This window comes from Cetorhinus maximus, chromosome 13, assembly GCF_964194155.1.
Source record: "Cetorhinus maximus chromosome 13, sCetMax3.hap1.1, whole genome shotgun sequence".
Taxonomy (NCBI): Eukaryota; Metazoa; Chordata; class Chondrichthyes; order Lamniformes; family Cetorhinidae; genus Cetorhinus; species Cetorhinus maximus.
In genome coordinates this window covers 47,631,593-47,658,280 of record NC_135891.1, presented here as the reverse complement: position 1 = coordinate 47,658,280, position 26,688 = coordinate 47,631,593, and the positions used below count along the sequence as shown (strand labels likewise).

Sequence of the window (26,688 nt, the reverse complement as noted above, 5' to 3'; positions counted from 1 at the left end):
TGCAATTCTACTGTAATATCAATCTGACAATGAACATGTATTTAACTAATAAAAACTAGTTATCCATAATGAAAATTTGGAAATATGAAAAGAATGAGTCAAGACAGTGCATTGCTTAAAGGTAAGCAGTAATTTTAAAATTATGACAGGCAGCTGAATTCTGAAAATCCATTAGATCAACTTCCTTGCAGCAGCACTGGCAAATACTAGTCTGTAAGTCACACAGTAGGTGACATTTGAAGTGACTGCCTTCATAGGAATAAAGTACAAAATATACACAAGGCATTTTTAAAAACCCCAGTGTGTGCATCTTTAAGATGAAGGGAAAAAACATCAGTTTACACTCATCTATTTTCAGAACATTCTACAAAACCATTAAAAAGGAGCATACGAACAAGGAGCAGGAGAAGGCTATTCTGCCCCTCAAGCCTGCTCCGCCCTTTAATAAGATCATGGCTGATCTGATAGTAACCTCAAATCTGCATCCACCTATTCCCAATAAGCAAAGGGGTGATAAAGAATCTATCCACCTCTGCCTTAAAAATATTCAAAGACTGCTTCCACCGCCTTTTCAGGAAGAGTTTCAAAGACTCATGACCCTCAAAGGAAAAAAATTCACCTCATCCCCGTTTTAAATGGGCGGCCCCTTACTTTTAATCAGTGAGCCCAGTTCTAGATTCTCCCAAGAGGAAACATCCTCTCCACACCATTCTCAGTAGCCAAAACCAGTAAAACTGCTTTCAGAGTCATGGGCCTGATGTGAATATTTGAGTAATAAGTTGGTCAGTTTCATCAGTCATTGCAAGAAGGCTCAAGGCAGTTCCAAATTCAAACTACTGATTGAAATTAATTTCAACCCTTTCACTGTACCACTAAAAAGTCATGTCAAACAAGGCATTTCAGGCCTCTGTATATTAAACTTAGAATTAATTACCCAATCCATACCCACATAAAACAAGGGATCGTTGTCCAGTTTGAAGTAGTTGCATTGTTTAACATTGTCAGGCAGGTTTTTTTTATAAAAAACGTACTGTAAACACATGGGAAGGTGATCACATTTCATTGAATTGATGCTGTCACATGGCCATAATTAGCTTCCAGCTTCAAAACATGAAAATTGTTTTCTCAGAGTTAAGCACAGCAGCTCATACAGTAGCCCTTCAACCAGAAGTATCTCAATTACACCACAACTTCTATTATGAAATGAAATTATTCCCTCACTGGCAAGAGATGAAAACAACCAGTTATAAAAGACTTCTTGCATGGCTCTGAATCGGTTATTCAATAGAGTTTCTCCAATACGTACCATATAGAAAACCCTTCTGTCTATATCATAGATTTGATATTAAATAAGCAATACACCACCCCCATGTTGCAGGCAGGTAAAATAGTCCACTAGAAAGTTATACCATAGACACGCACATCTCCATAATTCACATCTCCTTACGAGTCATACATGTCCAACAAATAGTTATATGGCGGGGGGGTTAAATCCAATAGTCCCTGCAATTTCCTTATGTCGTTTTTCAATGCATAATTAACCCATCCCTAGTACTGCACAGGTAGAACACCAACTTTCTGCTCCCTTCACTTACTTCAGCATCTAGCCAGTGAGAACTATGCTGCTTGAATTGCAGACATACGAGAAGGGAGTCAATAATATGAATGGCTAAGACTGCTTAATAGACAGGTCCATTTTAAGCTGGAGCAGGTGCTGGAAGCAAATCGCACCTGAGAAACATTAAATAATGGCATTATGTAGGAACCAGCAGCCTCCAAGGTTTTGTGACACGGATATTAGTGGGCTGAGCTGTAATGGTGAGAACTAAGAGGGATATTCTGTGTCTGCAGGCCGGGAGTCAATCAGAAGGTAGCAGAAGCAGATAATCACGGAAGTTAGTGCCAGGAGACTCGCCCAGAGGGCCTGGATGCAGTACGGCAATGGTTCAATGACATCACACTCGTGGTTGTCAGTGAATGCATCTTCAAATGCCATAACCTACCAACTACACCACCAGCCTCAGACGTTGCTGAATTCATCACCACTCCTTACCTCGCCCACTAACAATATCAATTACAACCTGTACATAAAATGTATGTGCTTCACCGCACACTAACACACTTAGCACTACTGCAAGCCTCACAGCCACATGTCACAGCCTGCAGACAATGCCAGCTACTCAACTATGGCAGTAACACATCACCCACATAACATTGTACCACACTCACCAGACACACTATCCCCGCTCCTGCATGGAAAACACAGAAAAGTGTTGCACAACCAAAGTAACCCAATGCATGTCTGCATAATCCTTACACCCATGGAGGCAGCAGTAGCTCAATGAAGTTTGAACCTACAGTGTGCACAAAGACACCATTTATCTTCCCATCCCTGATACTCCACCAAAAACCCCAGCTGTTGTCTATCAGCCAGTCTGTTCATACTGCTGCCACCCAGGCCCAACCATCTTCAGCTGCTTCATCAATGACACTCTTTCCATCATAAGGCCAGAAGTGGGGATGTTTGCTGATGATTGCACAACGTAGTTGCACCATTCGCAACTACTCAGATACTGAAGCAGTCCATGTCCAGATGCAGCAAGACCTGGACAATATCCAGGCTTGGGCTGACATTTGGCACGTAACATTTGTGCCACACAAGTGCCAGGCAATGACCATCTCCAACAAGAGAGAATCTAACCATTGCCCCATGACATTCAATGGCATTACCATCACTGAATCCCCCACTATCAACATCCTGGGGTCTACTATTGGCCAGAAACTGAACTGGACTAGCCATATAAATACTGTGGCTACAAGAGCAGGTCAGAGGCCAGGAATCCTGCAGTGAGTAACTTACCTGACTCCCCAAAGCCTGTCCACCATCTACAAGGCACAAGTCAGGAGTGTGATGGAATGCTCTCCACTTGCCTCAATGTGTGCAGCTCCAACAACACTCAAGACAACATCCAGGACAAAGCAGCCCGTTTGATTGGCACCCCATCCACAAACATTCACTCCCTCCACCACCGATGCACAGTAGCAGCAGTGTGTACCATCTACAAGATGCACTGCAGGAATTCACAAAGGCTCCTTCGACAGCACCTTCCAAACCCACAACCACTACCATCTAGAAGGACAAAGGCAGCAGATAGATGGGAACACTCCCTCCAAGATGGGAAGTTCCCCTCCAAGCCACTCACCATCTTGACCTGGAAGTATATCGTCATTCCTTCACTGTCACCTGGTCAAAATCCTGGAACTCCCTTCTTAACAGCACTGTGGGTGTATCTACACCACCTGGACTACAGCAGTTCAAGGCAGCAGCTCACCAACACCTTCTTAAGGGCAATTAGGGATGGGCAAGAAATGCTGACCTAGCCAGCGACACCCACATCCCATAAATGAATTTTTAAAACGTTGCAGTCTGAAGCTGTGCCTTCTGGGTCCGGAGCTACTCGAGGTTGCCCTGTTAAGGCCACCTGTGGCCTCCACCCAGCCACACTGCAAACAGTGGGCTAGTACTGCATAGCAAAACCATGAAAGGCAAAAAAGGTACACAAAAGACAGGCACATAGGTTGATTATTGATTTTTGTATGGCATATGGCATGGTTCAATTCATAAATTTGCTTTGGAATTTTTATTTTGTGCTCGCTTTTACTTTTGCATTGTGGCCAAGCCAATGCTGTGGTGGAATTGAGAGGCAAGTTAAGGTGTGGAACTGCTGGTGAATGAAAATTGGGTTTGTGGTTACTGATATCACTCTTGAATGAATGAGCTCTTTATGAACAGCCCGGCCAAAAAGTCGCTGTGTAGGTTGCCTCCTCTCCCTCAATGGCTCACCATATAGCTGGTGATGAGGATTATCCATTCAATGGGGAGTTTGTGCAACTTACAGCATATCGCCATAATTCTTAACAGCTGCTCTGCAGTGTATCGTAGGACTCCTTCTAGAGCAGCCTCGGCAGTGGAAGTGTTATTGCACACCAATGGTTTCTTTATCACATTTCATATATGCATGCTGCACACAATCAGCCATGGTCAGCTGATAGGATGGCTACTGGACAATAAGCTCTGATTTACCATGGTTGCTCAAATGCAGCTGACACAGTAGACTGTCACAGAATAAAGACAACAGGATGGACGTTGACCTGCATGATGTGCTGTGTATGGGAACAAATCAGCTGAACACTGAGGAAGCCGAATCCTTTTCAGTTCCTATAGAGAGCAAGAGTTGACATGCACTGCCCATAGAGCACTGTGCACGCAAACTATGACAACCTGCATCATAGCGAAGCCTGCAATCCTGGCAAAGCCATGTGCTTACTCCACCTGCTACTCTCTGGGAAAAGAGTGAAATATAGTCAGCACTTTTTGAATAGAGAGCATTAGTGTCCTTCCTTAAGCAAGTGGTAGGCAAGCTGCAGGGTATTGCAAATATCTCTAACTCGAACCTGGAGTATTAGAGCTCATTGCCAGAGACAACTTGGCAGCCAGTGGCAATGCAACCTTAGCCCTGCTGAGATTGCACATGTGGAAACAGCAGGTGGTAGATTTCAGGGAGGACCTCTTCAGTGAAGTGCAGACGTTTCAGATCAGATCAGAAAACTGCTTCCTGAACATGCTGGGAAGATAAAAGCAAAATACTGCGGATGCTGGAAATCTAGAACAAAAACAAAAATACCTGGAAAAATTCAGCAGGTCTATTCATAAAGAGCTGGGAAGATGTTTGCTCCTTCTGAGAGCCCTTCTCCTCCCTCTTCCAGCAACTCGGCTTGCTCTGCGCAGCCACTATTCATTTCTCCCATGCCTACTAGTACACCCATATATGAGAGCAACTGGTGTGTTTGTATAGAAGTTATGAAGTCAATTAAAAACTCCTTCAACACCTGCCTGACCATTTCCTGTAGACTTCTGCACTTGAAACAGAAAGTATCAAACACTTGTGGAATCAAAGCAGCAGCCAGAAGAAATCAATGAGCAATTAACCTGTAAGTAACTGATGACCCCTTTAAATACTGCTGGTGGGGTAGAAGGAGTCCTTCCTCCTGATAAACACATATTCAACAAGATTAAGAGGAGGGGGTTAGCTGGAGTGTTGAAACCCACAATGGCACAGTTGACATCAAATCAGCATGATGCCACAATCTGCTTGCTCTGTATATTTCAAGCAGCTATCCACTGTGTGCACCAATACGTCTTCTGGGGCTATTCACCCCAAAGTCTGTGAATGTGCCTTGGATGCCATTTTGAAGGTCTAAGGGTGCTTATGGCACCCAAAAATACAGGTGCAAGCGATCCCAATTTCATGCCCATTATGTTTTTTGAAAGTTAATTTACTCTTTGCATTAGATATTGTTGGCTTGTGTTTGAATGTATATTCATGAGTTCTTGCATAGAGAGGGGGCTTTCACTTGTTCGTGTCAAGGTAAATTTGTAGCATGCCTATAGCATAAAACAGAACACATTCAGTTTATTTCAAGCGCTGTTTCATATTTCAAAGGCATCGGAATAACACAAGAGTTTGACTTTGACTTGAGTTTTGGATGGGTTTGGAATTTATTAAAAATAGCATAAAAGTTAGCAGCAGGAATGCATTTTTTGGGGGAATTGAGCTACTTCGTTGTGTAGGGCAAAAAAAAAAGTTTGCAACTGCTGTGCAAAATCTTACATAAGGTGTTCTCTTCCTTCCCTCCACCTATGGAAGAAATTTTCGTTCACTTAAGCAATACAGCTCGATAAAGGTTCACAGGACCAAACATATTTAAATAGCCTCAAATTCAGAACACACATTTGGTCAAATCCCACAAAATGGATTTGAATTGAATGGCTTGGGCCCTTCCTCAAACATGGAAAAATCAATTAAAACCTGTAATGGGATACATGATATGATTTATAAACAAAGCTGCTTTTAATCACTTACATATATCAGAAGAATGCTGTATTGCTAAGTCAATAACACAAAAAAGTGTTTAAATGAAACAAAATATAACAGTCTTATGACAATATATTCTACTGCAATTACCTGTTATGTAAATTTGAAATGAATAGTAATAAATCTTGAAAAAGGAGTCTTAAATATTGTAGCTCAATAAATTTGCCTCTTATTTATAAAAATACAACTTAAGCTTCATATATAATTGTAACCACTACCCATTTAATTGGAGAAAATCCAAACGCACATTTTAGTAAGAAACTATTTATTTCTCGGCTTATCACTTTAAAACTTATAGAACTTGGGAGACTGCTCCATTTTGTGAAACATTCCTGCATCTGACCACAGGGTCACCGAAAATTTGGGCTCTATCTTACGGCGAGATACTGTGGCAGAAGTTTGCAGATTCTTATCCAAGACATTAGGGACCTACCAGGGGCTTTCAATTTTTGAAAAATGAGAATTAACAAGAAATTTAATAGAGCATTAGATCTAAGCATCCAAACAGTTTTATAACCTTCCTACCTGATGCAAGTCCTTCTCCAAGAACTCCATCTTCTGAGCCCTCTTCAGAACCCTCCTCAGGTTTGTCAGTTCCTGGACTGCGGTCTTCAATTGCTGTAACAGAGTCAATGGGTTGAGTGCCAGCTTCACCGCCATCAACAGAAATTGGAGGATTCTCTACACTTTTCCTGCCTTTCCTGTGTACTCTGGAGTGGAGCACTAACTGGTGGTAGGTTCTAAATATCTTACCACACATTGTGCAGTTGGTCGGTTTAATTTTGTTCTGGGTCAATTTGGGGTCAATGTCCACATCGCCCATAGCAGGTGGTCCATTTTGGCCTAAACTGCTGTTTTTGATTTTAGATTTTTCAAGGTTCTCCAAGGTAGGACCATTATTGCTTTTGTCGGTGGCCCAATGTTCACTGGAATCCTCTTTGTCAGAGGGCTCCTCTTCATTCTCAGAGTTTGCTATATGCCCTGGATCTTTCACATTCTCTCGGCCAACTGCCACTTTTCCCTTAGTGGCCAGCTGCCAAGCTTGGTATGTATTGAAGGGGTCAAGTTCAGGTATCCATTTTCCCAGCTTCACAGGTTTGTTACAACTTTGTGACAAGAAGGGACTTAAATTTAGCATTTGCAGGAATGCTTCCTGCGATACTGCAACTTCTGGATTTAAAGAGTAATCAACCAGTCTATCGTCATCAGGCAGATCTTTGTTGTGGACTTTGCTATGTTCCTTCAAGCTGTCTTTATTAGGGAAAAGAAATCCACAAACCATGCACATTTTATAAGGAGAGACAACATTTCCTGAAAATGGTTCCTGCATAGTAACGTTGTTGACGGTTGCAGGGCCTTCCGAATCCTGCTGAGATTTTCCCCTAGCTTTACTTAAATGTGTTCGACTGTGATTTTTCAGAAACCAGGGTTCCTTAAAACGTCGGCCACATACATTACAGCCATAGGTAAACGAATCCTTGTGCTTCCTCATGTGTGTCTCCAGACTCAAAGCACTCTCACAGGTAAGTCCACACACTTTACAGCTGAGTTCACCATCTTCATTTTCATCATTTGCCTCCTGTTCTGGAGAGCTTACGGTAATGTGTGCCTCAACAATAGGACTCAACCCCTCCTCCACTCGGAGGACCGCGGGCTCACATAGCGTGGGTCTGTGCTGTATCACTACATGATGACGGAGTTCTTCAGAGTGTCGAAAGCCCTTATTACAAAACATACAAGGCAGAGGCAGACATTCTTCAGCTTGGACTGCAACATTTCCTTCCAAACCATCCAGGGACAAAGCAACACCATTTACCGGCTTAACATCAGCCTCATCCATTTCAATGTCATTAAGACAGACGCTGTTCGACAAAGTATTTGGGATTTCAAAGCTTGTAGGCGACAGATTAGCTTTATTTTTTCCAGTTTTTCTACCCTGCTGCAAGTGGTCTACTTTGTGCTTTTGAAGATGAATTTTCAAATTTGCTTTCTGGGAAGTTCTATGGTCACAAAATGGACGCTTTTCATTTGTATGCATGTGCATATGTTGTGTTAAAAGACCACCGAAAGGAAAATATTGGTCACAAATTGAACAATGGTGTTCAACAGAATTTTTTGCATCACCAAGTGTTAAGTTCACATCATCTCTGACATCCTCAGATGTTTTCATTATCGTGCTTTCAGTAGATTTCATCACAAATTCATGAGTAGGCTGGTCAGTAAACCAAGGCATAAGCTCTTCTTCAGCTGTTCTTGATATTGTATTCTCATCACATTATTTGAGACAACAAAGCTTTAGAATTTCAAATTCAATCTCAAAAGCTTGCTTTCCTTGTGTCCTTGTACTTACAGATGCAGGGGTTTCAATTGCTGAAAGCAGAATACACAGAGCATTCAAAATAAGATTAAAAATGTCACCATTTAACTCATTAATATTATACAACAAACAAAAATTGTTTAAACATTATGCTTAGGTGCCAAAAATAACTGAATGGAAAAAAAAGTTCAAAATTCATAAAGATACTCTGCACACAAATGTATAACTGCTTCAAACTGCAAAGCAACGCAAACGTCAAGGACATAAAGAACAATAAGAAAATCAGAAACCCAGAGGGAGTTACTCTTTGGCAGGTTTTATTGAAAACTGTCCAGCTTGAAACCGAGTAAACATTCACTTCTATACACATTTGTTTCTGCTAAATTGGAGACCTGGGTGTCTGCCTCCATTTTTCCTTTGGACTCATCAATTTAGGCTTACCACTATTTCCACGGCAAAAAGCTATCAGTGCTCGCTGTTATTCAAGTGGAAATCCTTTGGTAACCACGCACGTGTAGTTAAACTTGGAAATTATGAGGATGCCGTCTGCTACAATTCTGCTCCCTGTCTCCTGACTTCATCTCTCTCCCAGGCAAAAGTCTCAGATTGAACCAGACTGCTTGCGGCCTTGGTATCAAATTTGACCTCAAAATGCACTTCCGGCCACATACCCACACCATCACTTCGGCCAAGTTCTACCTTGGTAATGATCGCCCGACTCAGTCTCTGCTCATCTGCTGCCGAAACCCTCATCAATACTGTACTTTTGTTACTTCAAGGCTTGACAACTCCAAGCACTCCTGGATGACTTCCCACATTCTACTCCCTGTAAACTTGAGGTCACCCAAAAGTCTGCTGCTTGTGTCCTAACTTGCATCAAGTCCCATTCACCCATCACGTTTGCAAGCCACTGTCGCTCTGCGAGGGCAGTTAAGCAACGCCTACATTTTGAGACTTTCATCCTCGTTTTCAAATCCCTCCATGGCCTTGCTCTCATCTCTGGAAGCTCCTCCAGCACCAAGATTAACTGCGCTCATCTAAATTCTGGTTTCTTGAGCATCCCTTCTTTTAATTGCTCCAGCATTGGTGACTGTTCCCTCAGCTGCCAAGGTCTGGAATTCCATGCCAGTACCTCACCAAGGGATTCTCCAGTCAACGCGCATGGAGTATATGAAGTTACTGAGAGAGCAAGCGCGAGAGCGTTGCAAGAGAGAGAACATGAGTGCAAGAAAAGACAGGACACTGACTCTCTTTCACAACAGTAGTTGCCATATTCAGGTAAGTCTTTAAAGATCACAAGTCTTTCAGTGAGTGAGTGGGTGAGGTAGTTTGGGGTTGGAGGGGAATGGGGTAGTGGCGGGGTTCAGTTGTGGTCCTCAGTTCAGTTACACTGGCTAATCACCAAGTTAGTATAACATTTCCAGGGAAGTATCCTGGTATCCTCCCAAGTGAAATATATTCCAAAGAGGAAAAAAGATGGTAAGAAGGGGAAAAAGCATCCATGGCTCACAAGGAAGTTAAAGATAACATAAAGGCAAAAACTAAGGCATACCAAATTGCAAAGGTTAGCGGCAGGCTGGAAGATTGAGAAACTTTCAAAGATCAACAAAGGGTTACTAAAAAAAAAAATAAAAAGAGAAATGGTAAATTATGAAAGAAAACTAGCGTAAAATGTAAAAACTGTTAGCAAAAGCTTCTACAAGTATATAAAAGGAAAGAGAGTAGCCAAAGTGAATGTTGGTCCCTTGGAGGGTGAGACTGAGGAGTTAATAGTGGGAACGCAGAAATGGCGGAGACGCTTAATCAATATTTTGCCTCAATTTTCACGGTGGAGGACACCAGTACCACCCCAATAGTAACAGGTAGTGCAGAGGGTATATAGAAGGAGGAACTTAGAACAATCACCATCACTACTGAGCAAACTATTGGGATTAAAGACTGACAAGTCCCCAGGACCTGATGGCCTACATCCCAGGGTCTTAAAGGAAGTGGCAGTGGAGATAGTGGATGCATTGACTATAATATTCCAAAATTCCCTGGATTCTGGAAAGGTTCCAGTGGATTAGAAAAATGCTAATATAACGCCCTTATTCAAAAAGCAGGGGAGGCAGAAAGTAGGAAACTATACACCGGTTAGTTTAACGTCTGTCTTTGGGAAATTGTTGGAATCCATTATTAAGGAAGTAGTAATGGGGCATTTGGAAAGGTGAAATGCAATCCATCAGAGTCAGCATGGTTTTATGAAGAGTAAATCGTGTTGGACTAATTTGCTAGTGTTCTTTGAAGATGTGACAAGCAAAAGGGATCCTGTAGATGTAGTATATCTGGACTTCCAGAAGGCCTTTGATAAGGTGCCGCACAAAAGATTAATACACAAGATAAGATCACACGGAGTTAGGGGTAATACATTAGCTTGGATAGAGGATTGGCTAACCAACTGAAAGCAGAGAGTGGGGATAAATGGGTCTTTTTCTGGATGGCAAGCTGTAACTAGTGGGGTACCACAGGGTTCGGTCCTTGGGCCTCAACTATTTACAATGCATATTAATGACTTGGATTCAGGGATAGAAGGTACTATAGCTAAAATTGCAGATTACACCAAAATAGGTGGGAAAGTAAGTTGCAATGAAGAAATAAAAAATTTACAAATGGTTATGGACAGGTTAGGTGAATGGGCCAAAATTTGGCAGATGGAGTTTAATGTGGATTAGTGTGAGGTTATTTATGCAGTTTAGGCCTATACTCGCTAGAGTTTAGAAGGATGAGAGGAGATCTAATTGAGGTATAAGATGCTAAAGGGGACAGACAAAGTAGACATGGAGCGGATGTTTCCCCTTCTGGGGCATTCTAGAACGAGAGGCCATAGTTTTAGGCTAAGGGGTGGTAGGTTTAAAATCCAGAGGTGAGGAAGAATTACTTTTTTCAAAGGGTCGTGAATCTGTGGAATTCACTACCTCAGAGTGCAATGGATGCCGGGACGCTGAATAAATTTGAGGAGCTAGACAGATTTTTAATTAGTAATAGGTTGAAAGGTTATGGGGAGAGGGCGGGAAATTGGAGTTGAGGCCGAAATGAAATCAGCCACGATCGTATTGAATGGCGGGGCAGGCTCGGGGGGCTGAATTGCCTACTCCTGCTCCTAGTTCTTATGTTCTGCTCTTATGTAAGTCTCACATATCTGGCCCAAGTCTCTGACACTGACACGGGCAGCAGAAATCAGCCCATCAAAAGTCTGAACTTCTGAGGCAATTTCAACATGTGTGCACATGTCTGTTAGGCCTTCAGCAGGGTCCCAACACACATCTTCAACTTGCATCCAATCTCAGATAACCTGGATACCGAAGATTTGGGCCATGGAGTCTCATTCTTTCAGCTTTTACTCATTAGAGATAGTTTAAAAAAAATAGAAATATTTGTCTTTTAACTCTCTTCATACCATCTTTCTTTCCCTCACTTTCAATTCTTTCACATGATGTGATGGCGAATTAAATATGCTTAACTTACACTTCCCAGTTCAGATTCTGCATTGCTCATTAACAATGCTTCAATCTGACTTGTTAAGGAGATGCACAGTTGCTCGTCCTATTCAGAGATCCCAGTTCTCCTGTAGGGTTTCCTGTGTTTTCCAATAACAAGAAGTTTGAGTGTAAAGATCTACAGAAAATAAGTGTAATGAATGTTGGTGCCACTGACTGCAAAATCCAGCCCAATGTTTCACTGCAGGCTACTGCTAGAAAAGGCAGGCTGAGTTTCTGTAACTCAGAGGCTAAAATACATATCAAAATTTCTTAAAATGTAAGCCATTGCCCTTTACTATCCCACTTCTGGGTTCTCCAGTTTTGCCTTTGAATCGAACAGCAAAAATTGAGTTAAGGCCGTATTTCTAACAAAGGATTGATTTACTGGAGGGCACTCAGATTATCAACTGAATCTGGGGAAATACGCAATTCTCAGTTTCTTTGTAGCACTACTAAAGAACTCAATAAAATATTTGAAATATCGCGATAAGGTTAAGGTTTGCTGTCTGTCTGCAGGCTTCATTACCAATGTAATAGTTTTTATTTTCTTCCCCCACCCCCACACACAAATTACTTTACACACATACAAACATAAGAAAATTTCAAAACTTCACTGACTACTCACCGGCTGGACCACCCTAAGATGCATACAGTACTGCTTTGCTCTCTGCAACTAAATCATCCCATTAATTCCAGACAGCAGGAGAAATGACCAGGCTCATTTTCACCTCCTGAACGCACTCCGCAACTCCCACTTTAAGAAGGTGCCAGTTCTGAGGAACTAATGCCTGCATTCACAAAATTGAGGCTATGCACTCAGCTCCTCCCGTCTCCCTGGCTATTCCCAGTTCTGACTTCAACACTATACCTTGACTGACATTCCCCTCAAGCTATGCAGGCACACAGCAACCCAAAAGTCCTCCACCCAGGCCGCGTATGAGCCAGCTCCTTTGAAATAGCACGTGCCACGGCCACACAAAAACATTTAAAGGGACCGTGCACTTGAAACGAATTGCCTGTGTACCCCACAAATTAGAGGGAACGTCATCTTCACCCACTTCGCCATCTCCATTTCCACCTCATGTTTCCTCTCCCCCGACCACCCGCCCTCAAGGCGTACGCAAAAAAAGTCTCAAAATCAAATTGTTAACTTACAGTTAAAAAGGACCCCACCTCAAGAGGTCGACTTCAAGACCAGAAAATAAAACAGAACAAAAATAATGTCCAGCCACTTCCATTTCTCAAAATATTGCCACTTGGTAGCACTGTAATAAAATTCTACACCGAAGATCATTATTTTGGGATTAACTGGTTTTTCAGTGTTCACTCCATCCCACAATTTCAGCTCCCAACCTGATCATTCCACTGAAGCTGGAAAAATTGTCATTTTTATAACTTTTCTAAATTTAAAAAACTCCTGTCACTGCCCATATGCTATAGTTAACTACAGCCAAGAAATAACCAGGGGCAATGTAAATATCCTGAGAGCAATGAGTGTAAATCCATTTGATCAAGAAGAGTAGAGCAATGTAAACATTGAAATTTAGAAAAATATCAGTTTCCTTCAGTAATTGACCATGTAACTGTTGGATGTAAATACATGGGGCAGGACTTTGCCCTTGGCGGGGGTGCTCAGCAGAGGCGGTTGGGAAGCTCCGCACCGCGATTTCGCACTGGGCGAGCCAATTAAGGCTGCCTGTGCGGGCGGAGGAGGAGGAAGAGAGAGAAGAGGGGGAGTGAGCCTAGTGCAATTTTTACGCATGAAAAAGTGCTTCAATCTCCCTGAGGCACAGAGCTGCCTCAGGGAGATGAAGTGCTGTTTATATATAAAAAAAGAGGAAATAAAATGGTCATTAAAACATGCCCCCTCATGTGACTCTGTCACATGAGCTGGGACATGTTTTCAATTCAAAAATCTTTGATGTTTATTTGCTTTAGGAAATCTCATCCTGCCCATGGATGAGGTTTCCTAAAAAGTTTAAAGGCCACTCGGCCTTTTCGCCTGCCCACCAACTGTTAGGTTGGACGGTCAGCGTAAATTTGAATTTAATTAGCTTCTTAAAGGCCTTGATAGGCCTTTTAATTGTCGGCAGGTGCGCAGCTGACTCCAGCACCCATTCACCAAACAAAATATCGTGAGACTGCGCAATGACGTTGGGACGCACGCCCGACATCATCGCGTGTCATTTTACGCTCGGGCGTGCTCCCGAACGCCGAGTGTAATATTCTGCCCACAAAGATTATGTTTGGTTAAAAACTCAAAAACCAGAATTATTTTGTGAAATCTATCCATGGCGATGCAAAGAGAAAGGATTTCAGCATCTACCTGCATGCAGTGTTGGGTACTATAACCAAGCTGGTGACCAACTCTTTGGGAATAAATTAAGGGACAAGGGTGATGCTGGCAAACACGTACAACCTACCACGAGCTCTGCAACTGAAAAACCCCAAGCACAAATCAAAGCACTTGCGGAGTCAACACATGCACAAGCAGATGCAGAAGAATAATTGCAGGGCAATTACACATCCCAGGAAGGCATGAGCCAGGATGTGGAACAAAAGGCCAAATTACTGGACAACCCTAGAAAATACAGGATGGTTGGTCACCCTGATTATAACTGTCAAAGGATTCTTTTTCATATACCTTTTCAACGATCGTGACTGAAACAAGACCATCACCTACTACAAGTCACCACTTGCATTTATCCCAGAAAGAAGAAAACTCCCCTGCAGCTTACAACACTTTCAAGCCTGGAACTGCCAAGCCTTTGGCACTCTATTTTCCACAACATCTCTACAGCTGTTTATTTGTTCAACTACTCCCTCATCCACATTGGATACCTTTGCACCCAGTTGAACTAATCTCCCATCCCATTCGTTTATCATCCTATGCTACTCCGCCCCACCCACACTCAAGGCTAAGGGGTGCCAATTTGAGTATTTTGCAGACAACTGGTCTAGTCAGATCTGGTTCTGACACATAAAGCTCTACTGGGCATATGTTTTCTGCCAAAACCACACAACTCTAGAATGATTCTGGAGAGCAAGGATAATAATTCAACTTCAGTTCCCCAGTAACAATTGCCTCAAAAAAAATCCCTCTTCTCTGCCATTCTATCCTCTCTTCTAAAGAATGCAAAGTATTCATGGATTTCCTTTGTAACCATGAATAATAGCTGTAGGCCATTGGTTTCCTGCAGATTCCATTAAGTACTAAGAGAACTACACAACTATTGAATATGAAAAATGGGTGATGTCAGCTGTTGCTCAGCTGGTAGCACTCCGGCCTCTGAATCACAAGGTAGTGGGTCCAGGGTTAGAGCACAAAAATCAAGACTGACACTCCAGTGCAGTACTGAAAGCATGCAGTGCATTTGGAGGAGCTACCTTTCAAATGAGATGTTAAAACAAGGCCCTGTCTGCCAAAGGATCCCATGGCACTATTTTGAAAAGCAGGGGAATTATCCTGGCCAATAGTTCTCTATCAATTAGCATCACAAGAAACAGTTTATAAGATCTTTATCATGGTGCTGTTTATGGGCACTTGCTACGTTTTTTTTCCCCCTCATTCTTTCACAGGGTGTGGATGTCATTGGCTGGGCCAGCATTTATCATCCATCCTAACTGCCTTTCAGAAGTGGTGGTGGTGTGACACTTTCTTGAACTGTTGCAGTCCACGTGGTGTAGGTGCACCTACAATGCTGTTAGGAAGGGAGTTCCAGGATTTTGATCCAACCACAATGATGGAAGGGTGATATAGTTCCAAATCAAGATGCTGTGGGGCTTAGAGGGGAACTAGGTGTTCCCACGCAATTGCTGCCTGTCCTTCTGGGTCACAGAGGTTGCTGGTTTGGAAGGTGCTGCAATGCATCTTGTAGATGGTACACACTGTTGAAACTGTGCATCAGTGGTGGAGGGAGTGAATGTTTAAGATGGCGGATGGGATACCAATTAAGCGGGCTGCTTTGTCCTGGATAGTATTGAGCTTCAAGTGTTGTTGGAGCTGCACTCATCCAGGCAGTTGGGAATATTCATCATATTCCTGACATGTGCCTTGTTGATGGTGGACAGACTTTGGGGAGGCAGGAGGTGAGGTAGTCACTGCAGAATTCCCAGCCTCTGACCTGCTTTTGGAGCCACAGTATTTACATGGCTGGTCCAGTTCAGTTTCTAGTCAATGATATCCCCAGGATGTTGATAGTGGGGGATTCAGTAATGGTAATTCCATTGAATATCATAGAGAGATGGTTAGATTCTTGTTGGAGATGTTACAACAATGACTACATTTCAAAGTACTTCATTGGCTGTAAAGCACTTTGGGATGACCGGTAGTCATGAAAGGCCTTATATAAACACAAGTTGTTTTTTTTAAAAACCTCCTCCAGCATGCGTTGGTCAGAAATTTTGTAACCTGACCATAACCACGTCTGATTATTAAAAAGGACAGGCCTCTCCTGCTGGTGTGAACAGAAAGTGGGATCAAAATCAAAGGGAAAAAAGGTGAGGTTTAAAAAACAAAATCTGAAACGCAAAACATTTACAAATAAGTGGTCTTCAGCTTATGAATGGAGATTGCCTGTGAATATTAGACATTCTGCAATTCTCTCTGCCCTCCCCGAGATAATGGCATTTAACCAAAGGAAGTGTGTTAACATTGCAGAAGCCATTTTATAACTACTGTTGTAAACGTTAGTCTCGCTGTTAAAAAAAACTCTTTTCCTACCAAATTTTCCTAAATTTTAATCCCATTTTACTAGTACTTTTCTGTTGGTGTACAATAGTAATTAAAGAAAAATACAGAAACAGGATGAGTCCCTAATTTGAATCTCCATGCATGGTTATGTTTTTAAGGTAATTCAATTTGGGCAAATAACCCACAAAGATAGGTTACTACAATTCTGTCCACATGTACAATTAACATTTTTAAAATATTGCTGAGAAAGAAAAGACATGTTGAAGCTTTTCATCTTGCATTCATTAGGACACTTTCAAAAATAAGAGATGAGGTGTGAGATCTTTGTTGCCTACATACTGCAAAAGACCACAACCTTCATGGCCCCAAGGAGTCTTGGTTGGGGGTATTTTCTGTGCTGCAGACTGAAGCTTCAAGTGTTACACATACAACACTACAGGTCCCTGATGGAAACTCGAGCAGAGCAAACACGCTCATTTTCAAATCAGGTCAGGGTACTAATCTGCAGTGGAAATACATGACTACTGTGGAGTGAAGCTGGGGTGATGGGGGGCAGGGGGAACAAGAGAGAGAGCTGACTGTAGTATTTCCTTAATGACACATCATAGATTCATTTATGCTGGTACTGTTGGAACCTAGCTGCACACAAAGTGCTTTGTACAGCAGGTGGTACTTGTAGTTGTGCCAAGTCTACTACACAGCCCATTATTATTTTGTTGCAACATACTGGTGCTGTACTTAAAGTTTCAAAATAAGCCACTGTTCTTCTGTAGAGTTGTGTATTTAGTATCTGGCTAAAAAAAAACCACATCCACCCAATTCCACCAGAATACTAAATAAGAGCTATGGGTTGTGTGCTAAGCAATCCTACCTGTACAATACTATTCCACACCATTGCTAATACTGACACTGAGCAAGCTTTCCCAAACACTAAAAAATAATCACATGTGCCATGTATGGTTTTCAGAAATACTCATTTTTACAAAAACAATTCTAACATTATATCAATGGATGACTTAAACCCACTTCCAATCTTTTATTGCAATTGATTCTACATTTGCTATCTGTCTAGTGATAGGAATTGGTATTTTGATATAAAAACACAAAATGCTGAAAATACTCAAGTCAGGCAGCATCTGCAGAGAAATAAGAATTAACGTTTCAGGTTGATGTCCTTTCATCAAAGTGTAATGTTAACTCTGTATTGCTCACCACAGATAATTGTCTGACCTGCTGAGTATTTCTAACAGTTTCTCTTTTTATTTCAGTTTTCCAGCATCCGGAGTATTTTGCTCTTATGTTTTGGTACTGTTTTTACATAAATTGGCAACTACATCATAATCAGAAGCATCAATGTTCTCTCCTTTTGGATGCCTTGCAGTGACAGTTTGAGTTTATGTGACTACACTTCAAAAGTACTCCACTGGCTGTAAAGCACTTTTGAGATGTCTGGTGGTCATAAAAAGCGCTATATAAATGCATGTCTTTCTTTAAAAGAAATTAACGCAATGCCCTAAACTGCAATATTTTGGCTTGTGATGTATCATTATTACTTGTATTAATGCCAACAATATACCTTACAAAGGATGTTTTGGCTTCCTCCAAATCTTTAACCACTGTCATACAATTAAAACGCAATATCATGACATACACACATGCAATTTGATGATCTACAATTCCAGTATAATCTGGCCAACACAAGGTGACAAAACCTGAACATTAGGGGCTTTAATGCTGCTTTTGTGCCAAGTAAAAGATTAGAATCACCAATTCCCCCAAATGTGAGAGACCCGCATTGCTGGAGATAGCCTCCAGGTAAAATTAACAGATCCACCCAGGAAGGCCCAGTAAGCAAATTTTCTTGACAAGTACGATTTATAAATCAGTCAAGCTTAGGCCACAGTTGTAACTGGTTGTTAAAAATCCAACATGTCGAGGAGCAATGCTGCTGGTACATCTCCAAGGTCAATTTAAAAGCAGCTAAAGAACCATCCTGAAGCCCCCATTCTAACATCTGGGCAAGCAGAGTTTAGTTTTGTTTAGGAATTTCCAGATCAATAATATTCATCTGTGATATATATTAAAACAGATTTTTTGTTCCCCCCCCAGACCCCTCTAAAACCTACATGAGAAAACGAAAAACCTGAAATGAAGTATCCACATGTCATACTGTCAGTTGGAAAATCTACAGAGGACATTGCTTCCTTAAAATAAAACCTCCAGTACAAACCATTACTTTTGTAATGAGAACAATACCAAATTCAACACTGCAATCACAAATTTGTCAGGGGAAGAAGTATTGACCACACTTCCTGTAACAACCTCTCGCATAAGAGAATCAACGTGCACAATGACTATAGATGGGAAGCACTGCATTGTATTAACTGCTGCTGTATCACTTTAACAGAAATATAAACGCACGGTTAACACACTCTGGCTTACATTATAAATAGTACAATAAACATGCTTGACAAGTATCCAGTTTGAAAAAATCCTTGCCCTTAGTTGAATATTGTTCACATGTGGCTAGTTGGGAATCCAGATGTGGTTAATCGCATTTTTGATTGATATAGAAAAACAAACAACAGATATCCCTGTTGGTCTTCTGATCTCTCAACCAGAATTGCAAACTTTTGTGAAAGAGAGACTACAAAAGTCTCACACTGAACGGTGGTAAATGATTAAGTGATAATGCACTTGAAATATATTTGCTTCTATTTCATGGTGAATTTGCAACGTGGCCAAAAGAGCATCACCACAGCCATGCCTTTGGCTAGTTTGTAATTTCTGCTGGGCCATACTGTTACAGTATACAGAATTAAATACCCTATATAATTAAATTTATTTCCTCATTTCTGTTATGTGCAGAGTTGTCAGATAAACGGCACATTTAATGGCTGCCAGGCCAGGTCTTTTAAAAAAAAAATCATAGGAAATACAGTAAACCCTACACAGATTGAACATGTGTATATCAATGTCCATGCAATAGAGTACACAAGAATTTCATTAAATATTGGGGGATGGGGAAGGAGATTCCACCAATCCCCCCCATACCCCAAAACCTCCATTTGGAATGCTTTAAAAGAATAATCCAGGTTCAAAATAATTCACAGGATTAAAACTGAAGTTAAAAGCAGAAAAACAAAACAGAAAAATGTTAAACTACCAAGAATATATCTGTCTGCTGATGGCCCCAGATGCTTTTTTTAAAATTAATTACCTTTTTCTTTTTTTACTAGTTATACACAGAAACTTACAATGATTTAGAAAGAGGAAAATAAAAAAAGCTACGGCTCACACCAGCTGCTAACTACATGTAAAACTGAAAGAGGTGCACAGAAACCAAATGGCAAGATTTCAGGAAATTGCATGGAACGAGTTAATCATTAAACCTGAAAACTAAGGGATGTTACTTAGGTTGAGCATGCCCTCATTCACCATTATATGTTCACACAGCAGTGACTGAACTGTATAGTAATTGCACTAATCCCAAGCCAACATGCCCAGCATTGAGGCACTAATAACTCAAAAACTAGCTTCACTGGGCAGGATATGTCATTCGTATGCCTGACATCAGATTCCCAAAGCAACTGTTCTATTTGGAACTGTTGCAGCTGGAGACTCCTAGGAGGACAGTGGAAGCTTTAGGGATGTCCTCAAAACATCTCTGAAGAAGTCAAAACATCCCCGCTGACTCATGGGAGTCCCTGGCCCGTGACCGACCAAAATGGAGAAGGTTCACTCAGGAAGGCACCAAATACAGAAAGACTTCATCAGGAGCATGCAAAAAGGTGAAATAAAGTCATCACAGAGTACACAAACCCCCCCAAACTCCTCATCTGCCCAAACCTTCAAGATGTGGCTGACTCCACAGAACATGGATTGGACTTATCAGCCATCTCAGAACCCATCAAATCAGACTGATAGCAAATCATCCTCAATTCTGAGGGACTGCCTGAGAAGAAGAATTGCACTACCACCATTAACCAGTACATGGTATAGATTTTTTTTACATTTAACCACAGTGGAAAAATAACAAATAAAATGAAATAGCTTTACCAGTAGCCCTACTGTATGAACAGCTATCAAGTAATTCCTACTGTAAATATGGTAATTTGCAAACAAAAAGACATCCATTTTCAATTATAGATTACAATTAATACTGATTGGACAATCTAAATGAAGTGCTAATTGTCTTATCTAACGAAATCAGTTTAAAACAGAATCTCAAATTGAGGAAATTAACATTCTAGTAACTGGGAACAATAGCACCAGAGGCAATTAACAGTAAGACTAGTTACATTACCAACACACAAATATTGCAACTGTGAATGGTTCAAACTGACTAAAATACAAGTACTTGCCAGCATGACTGTGGGAGGCTCAATAATTACAAAGAGGACCCAAAGCTCCGAGTTTATAAGACTAAACTAAAGTAACGTATTAAACTCATGGCATAAAGGTGCACTTCACAATATTTGCCTGTGTTCAGCTCTTTCACAATATGAAAGCCAAACTTGGATTCTGTTCCTCTTTCCATTGCTGCAAAAGCATCTATTTATAATGTTCAATAACATGGCTGCAGTTGAGTCAATTTACAGTAATTTATGGAGACTGCATTTTCCCACAGATTGAGTTGGACTTTTTTGGTCCAACTTTACCGCTCTCACGTCAATGCAAAAAGGAAAGGGATTTACATTATTCTCCCATACCCCTTATTAAAATGATTATGAGTGAAAAACAAGATATTTAATGGAAGCTTATTTGCACATCATCCAGGGTAGACTATCAAAATTAGCTTACACTCCAATTTTCTCCCTCCTGTTTCATAGACTGAGGTATCATGAAGACCCAAGTAGCCATTATTCATATATTAACATCCATGACATAGGGAGCATTACAGTGAACCGGGATTCTGTCCTTATCTAATGCAGTCACTCCTCATCAGGGGTCCCCAGATAGACAGTGGGAACTTCAGATGCTTTTCTCTTCCCTAGCACAGGATGTGGGAATAGCACTGCAAGGCCAGTTAGCTGATCCCAGCTGCAGCAATGAGTGGGTGGGGGTCAAAGCTGGTACTTTCCTCAACTGTATGGTTCAGCCAGTAACTGAATAAACTCACTAAGCCATTACAGGGGCACCAGAGACAAGTTTGTTGAATAGACAGTGATTTAATTATCAGAGAGTTTATAGCTTGCATGCTGTTTCATTAAAATTTACTCCAAACTGAGCCTCTGATATCAGGCAGTTTGCAAAGTTTTGTAAAGGAGTAATATTAAAACCAGAAACAAAAAAAATCCAAAAATCACTTACTACATTAACCCAATGCCACCCAATACTGTCAGGCCCGCTTCTCTGTTTCCTAGTTGAGTTATTTATTTAATATCAATGGCTCAGCTTTAGCATTTTACATTCCTGCTGTAAATTTACTTCCTTCTTGGTCTTGGAACTGAATTCAACAACAACAGCTACAACAAATCTTCCTCTTTCATGTTACTTCACATCTCAAAACAGTGTACTTTGGCTCCAATCTATAAACACTGTCAAAGATTTAATTAAAAACTTCTTATGCAGTACTCTAAATTATATGCTAATGCTTTTGTTTAATCATAGTAGACAAATGTCATTATACTATAAAAGAGGGCAGTCCTACAACATTTTTAGCAGGCCATCAGCCTCTGCAACTTGCTTCCCAGGATATGGTTTGTACATTGTGGCATTCATTAGAGTTCATTCTCTTTCATCACAAGTATTGGAACTGCAGGAAGAAAACAGCTGGAATGGTGCCTGACAGAAATACTGTACACAGATGATATACAGAGAACAATAGACTGAAAGTGAATTATTCAACATATACAAAAGCACACATATCTAATTACACAATCACCCATATATAGAAACAGCACTCCAACACAGGTTTGGAAAGATGTTTTTAAAAACATCTTCCTCACTGGAAGGTAAATAACACAAGAAATCTGGGAGCATCTGCAATTGAGTCAAATGGAAATTAAATAGAAATGTGGATTTGAAGGCCTCAAAAAGGTCCACGCGGGTCAATGCACCCCATGAAGCCCCAAAAAGAATCCAATTTAGGCATTCATTATTCGCAAAATAGATATTTAGATGGCAACTTGTCTAGTAATGCAGGTTAACAAATGATTTTTTTTTTCAGTGCTACGGTCAAACATTTGTATGAAAGCCCATTCAATCTGTTTGCAATCAAAACTAGTTTTTGTACTAAAAACTTCAAAAGAGTTATCAGACAAGAATGATACTGGATAGGAGTATACTATAAATATGTTCTATGAATTCAGGTTATTCTGGCTTATATCCATCTAAGAAACAACCGTCGACATAATAAGAGTTTGAAACACTACACAGGTTCCTTCAATTCTGTTGGAAAACCATGGTTTACACCAACAGCTCCCATCAAAACAAGTGATATCATTGGCACTCCCTCAAGTGGTAGAGTGCAAATATTGCAGCAATAAAATTCTAAAATATTCTACTGATGTTATCTTCACACCAATTTTGAATAAGCTGCTGACATCATATAATGTACAATTATAAATGCACAAGATACTAAATTTTATACCACTGTGACATTTGCAATGCAGCAGTCAATGGGCCATGTCAAGCATACCAGAAAAATCCCTATGGGCAACATCAGCAACTATTTTCATGGAACAGCCACTCTGCCTACAGCAACATGATTTCCTCCATAAAGATTATTCTAAATTACAAGCTGATGGGGCACAGAGGGGGGATTGTTGTGGGGGAGGGTGGCAGTGAGGAGGAAGGAGGGATAGAAAAGACGGGAAAAAAGCCAGCTTTACATTTCAAATATAACCCACAATACCCTGTTACTTCAAATGAGTGACATCCTAGTGATACAAAAGGAGGAAAACATCAATTTTATGCTTTTTAATTATTCATGGGACGTGGGCATTATTGCTATCCCAAATTTCCCTCAAGAAGTTGGTGGTGAGCTGTATACTGTCAGTGTACCCTACTCCACAAATACTTGTTACTCTGAAAGTACAAGGCACTGGTGTAAGTTGCTCAGATGGTGGTTGCGATATTTTATTCATTGCAAAACAATATCTTATTCAATATTCTTGCATTACTAGTCCACTTTGCCCAAAGTTTCACAAAAATAACTGTTTAAAAATGTACATTGCTGATTAACAAGCTGAACTGTAACATTTACTTTGTTTCATTAAAATCTACAAAAATACAAGAATGTATAGTTTAAAGAGGCAGCCTGTTAACTGGCAATTTGATGCTTAAAAATTCTAGCCTAATGATCCTTAAACTAGATTGTTAAGAGATACACAAACGCTATATACAGGCCATCGTGCCCTACCCTAGTGCAACCTGAACAACAGGTGCGAAGCTATCAACATCAGTCCAGAATTTCTGGATGGAGTTGGCATCCTATTTGTATGTGTGTTCACTTCACAAGGGACACCCGAGAATTTAAAAAAAAACTCAACTGTGCACTCAAAGTTGTGGATCTAACCGTCTTATAAATTATTGATGCCATGGGAGAATTTTGTGTAGGATTCTAACAAAAAAAAAGTGCTCTGTAAATAAATTTAAAATCAGATTGACTGGTCTCATTATCATCTGGCAAAAATGGTCCCACTTGGAAAAAATGCAGGCAAGACTTTAACCAGTTTCAACAATCATTGAATCATACCTGTTTATAGCCCAGAAGATACCATTATATTTGTATCAGCATTTTTCTAAAATAGTTCATCATTATTCCAGTTGTCTTGCACCCCAAGGTCCTACTTTTTATGGAAAGGAAAACACAAGACCAATTTTCCCTTAGAAAATTCAATGTGCTGAGCCTCAAATCCTCAATTAATCTTTATTAGCTTTTATTCAGCCTTTGGCTGGTTCAGTATTATTTAGTGAAATCCTGGCACTGTTTGTTCCCAAGGCTCAGCGCTTACGCAAATGAACAACCACCCAAAAGTTGCTGGATTCATAAGGACTGCCACCAACAGGATCCGCTTTTTAATATAAAGAAAAACAGGTTCTCCTGGCAGCCTTAGAAACCCAGGAAGTTTACACTGAGGTCGCTACCAGATGTGAGACACTCATGCACCAGAGACCAGTGACATTAGCAGACCAACACAAAAATCAGCTTTTCATTTTTACAACTAGCAGCTGCAATGTAAATAGTCCAAGCTTTACCAGTAGTTTAAAGAGCTATTTTATTAAAATGGAAAAAATCTCAGTTTAAAGCTGTACTCGAGTTGAACATCTACGGTTCACTCAAAACCATCCGCCTTATATTACTAGTGAACATTACCGAATGGAGGGAAGCTATGAATCTCTTATTCCTTGAATTACAAATTATTAAAAAGGACCAGAATGAAACATGAACAAAGGGGTGTGGTGACGTTAGAGGAAGTGGTTAGAAATTAAAACTTTCATGCAAATTGTTTGTACTAATAACGTCTTAAAAAGATTTTCTCAGTGAATCCATTAAGATGCCAAAACTCAAAAGGTTTTGTTTTTTTTAAAAATTGCATTTTTGAAATTATTTGAAAAATATAATTCAGGGAAAGTTGCATCATTTCAGCAGCCCACTGCTCCAACTAAATGCATAGCTTGACAGAATGACCTGAAAAATAGATTTTTTTGCATATAATTGTACTGTTGTACAGTACAAATTTATTTCACAGTTTCTCTGTATCACTTCCCCTTCTCACTGATTTTAAAACCTCAACATGTTTAACAAAGTATGTGTTAGACCCAATGCATATCTGTGGAGAAAAACAGACAAAGTAACCTTTCTTATGTGGATTCTTCAACAGAACTGAAGGGTCCACACATGAAACATGAACTTGCCCATTCTTGACATGGATTCTACTTTACCGTGTGTTATCAATTTTCTGATTCTGTAGGGAATTCTATTTTGTTCTGGAACAGGAAATATCTGCACTGTTTATATATTTGTTTTATCACAAGGGGTCACTATAATGAACACAGTAGATATTTTACCTGAGTACTTGTAAAATCTCCAAGTTCCTTGGTTAGTTGCATGATAAACAAACACTTCATTGCATTACATGAGCATTTGAATATTAGATACACAAGAGAGTTATGAAGTGGTCCTAGATGACTGGCAGCTGGAGTGAACAAATAGAATAAAAAGGGGCGTCACATCATTTGGTCTTGCTTACAATGGCTGCACATTATGAGTCACAGGCCAGAATTTTCAGGTGGAGAGTAATGCAATGGGAAAGCTATGCATAGCTCTGGACCAACAAGAGCTTTTTGTTCAGCAGGAGAGCAAGATGGCTCTGTGCACAAAAAAAAAAGCAAATACAGAATAAGGAAGGAACAATATAAGGTAGTGAACGAAGTGCAGGATCAATAAAAGGAAAACGCATATGCTGGGTCAGCATTTTCATCAAAACAAAAATGAGGTATACAAGATGAAAATGACTGACAAGCACTTTGTTAATTTATAATAAAAACAAACTGAAATAGTTATTTCTAGAACTGTTGTGGAACTGAAACCTTTTTATATTTTATTTAAAAGGAACTCTGTTAGTGCTTCCCAAATAATGGTAACAAAGGCAGAAGCACCACAATGACTCTTGGGGGCCATTGATGCATCTGTTTAAATTAGTCTTGCATATCTGCATACAGTTTTGAAATATTGCCAAAAGTGCAATCCTAGGGGTTTAGAGATCACAGCTATAATATCATTTTCACTTCATTTGAAAAAAGCAATTGAGTTCAAATTGACAAACTGATTTTATATTTGTCCAACATTAATTCAAAATCTGGTAAACTACCATCTCTGTGAGCCAGCTCCCAGGCTAAATCCAGACTTCTTATTCTGCTGCCAATCTCAGATCAGCAAAACTAGCCTAAGCCTGAAAATTTACCCCAGAATAGAGGCTTGGATCCAGCAATATAATCGCCAGAGGCAGTTTATTGACACCATTTCCAGGAATCTGAATTAGAATACTAATATAAAAAGCAACTTAAAAAAAAACTCGTTTATTGAAGTAGACATAACCAGTTCAACCCCAAGAAACTTATTTCCTACTGGAATCTTCAATTTCCCCATTTGGCAAGCATTTTAGAGTGAAACTTTAGACAATGCCAGCAATAACCATTAAGCAAACAACAGAACACCTTGAAATGATTATTTTAAACATAGCCAAAGCATGATAGTTCTCTCCCTTCCTCCCC

General features: G+C 40.3%; 1 protein-coding gene across 4 annotated transcripts in view; it reads right to left on the bottom strand.

Moving 5' to 3' along the window:
• znf217 (zinc finger protein 217) overlaps positions 1-26,688 on the bottom strand; it is a 61,838-nt gene that overhangs the window by 20,219 nt on the left and 14,931 nt on the right. For 3 of the 4 annotated variants that reach the window (XM_078555365.1, XM_078555367.1, XM_078555366.1), the window contains one exon: positions 6,462-8,306. In XM_078555365.1, the coding sequence (XP_078411491.1) occupies positions 6,462-8,169 (1,708 nt within the window). In that variant the 5' untranslated portion in view covers positions 8,170-8,306. Of the gene's footprint in view, positions 1-6,461; positions 8,307-9,198; positions 9,396-26,688 lie in introns of those variants that run through there. The other variant, XM_078555368.1, reaches the window with a different exon arrangement.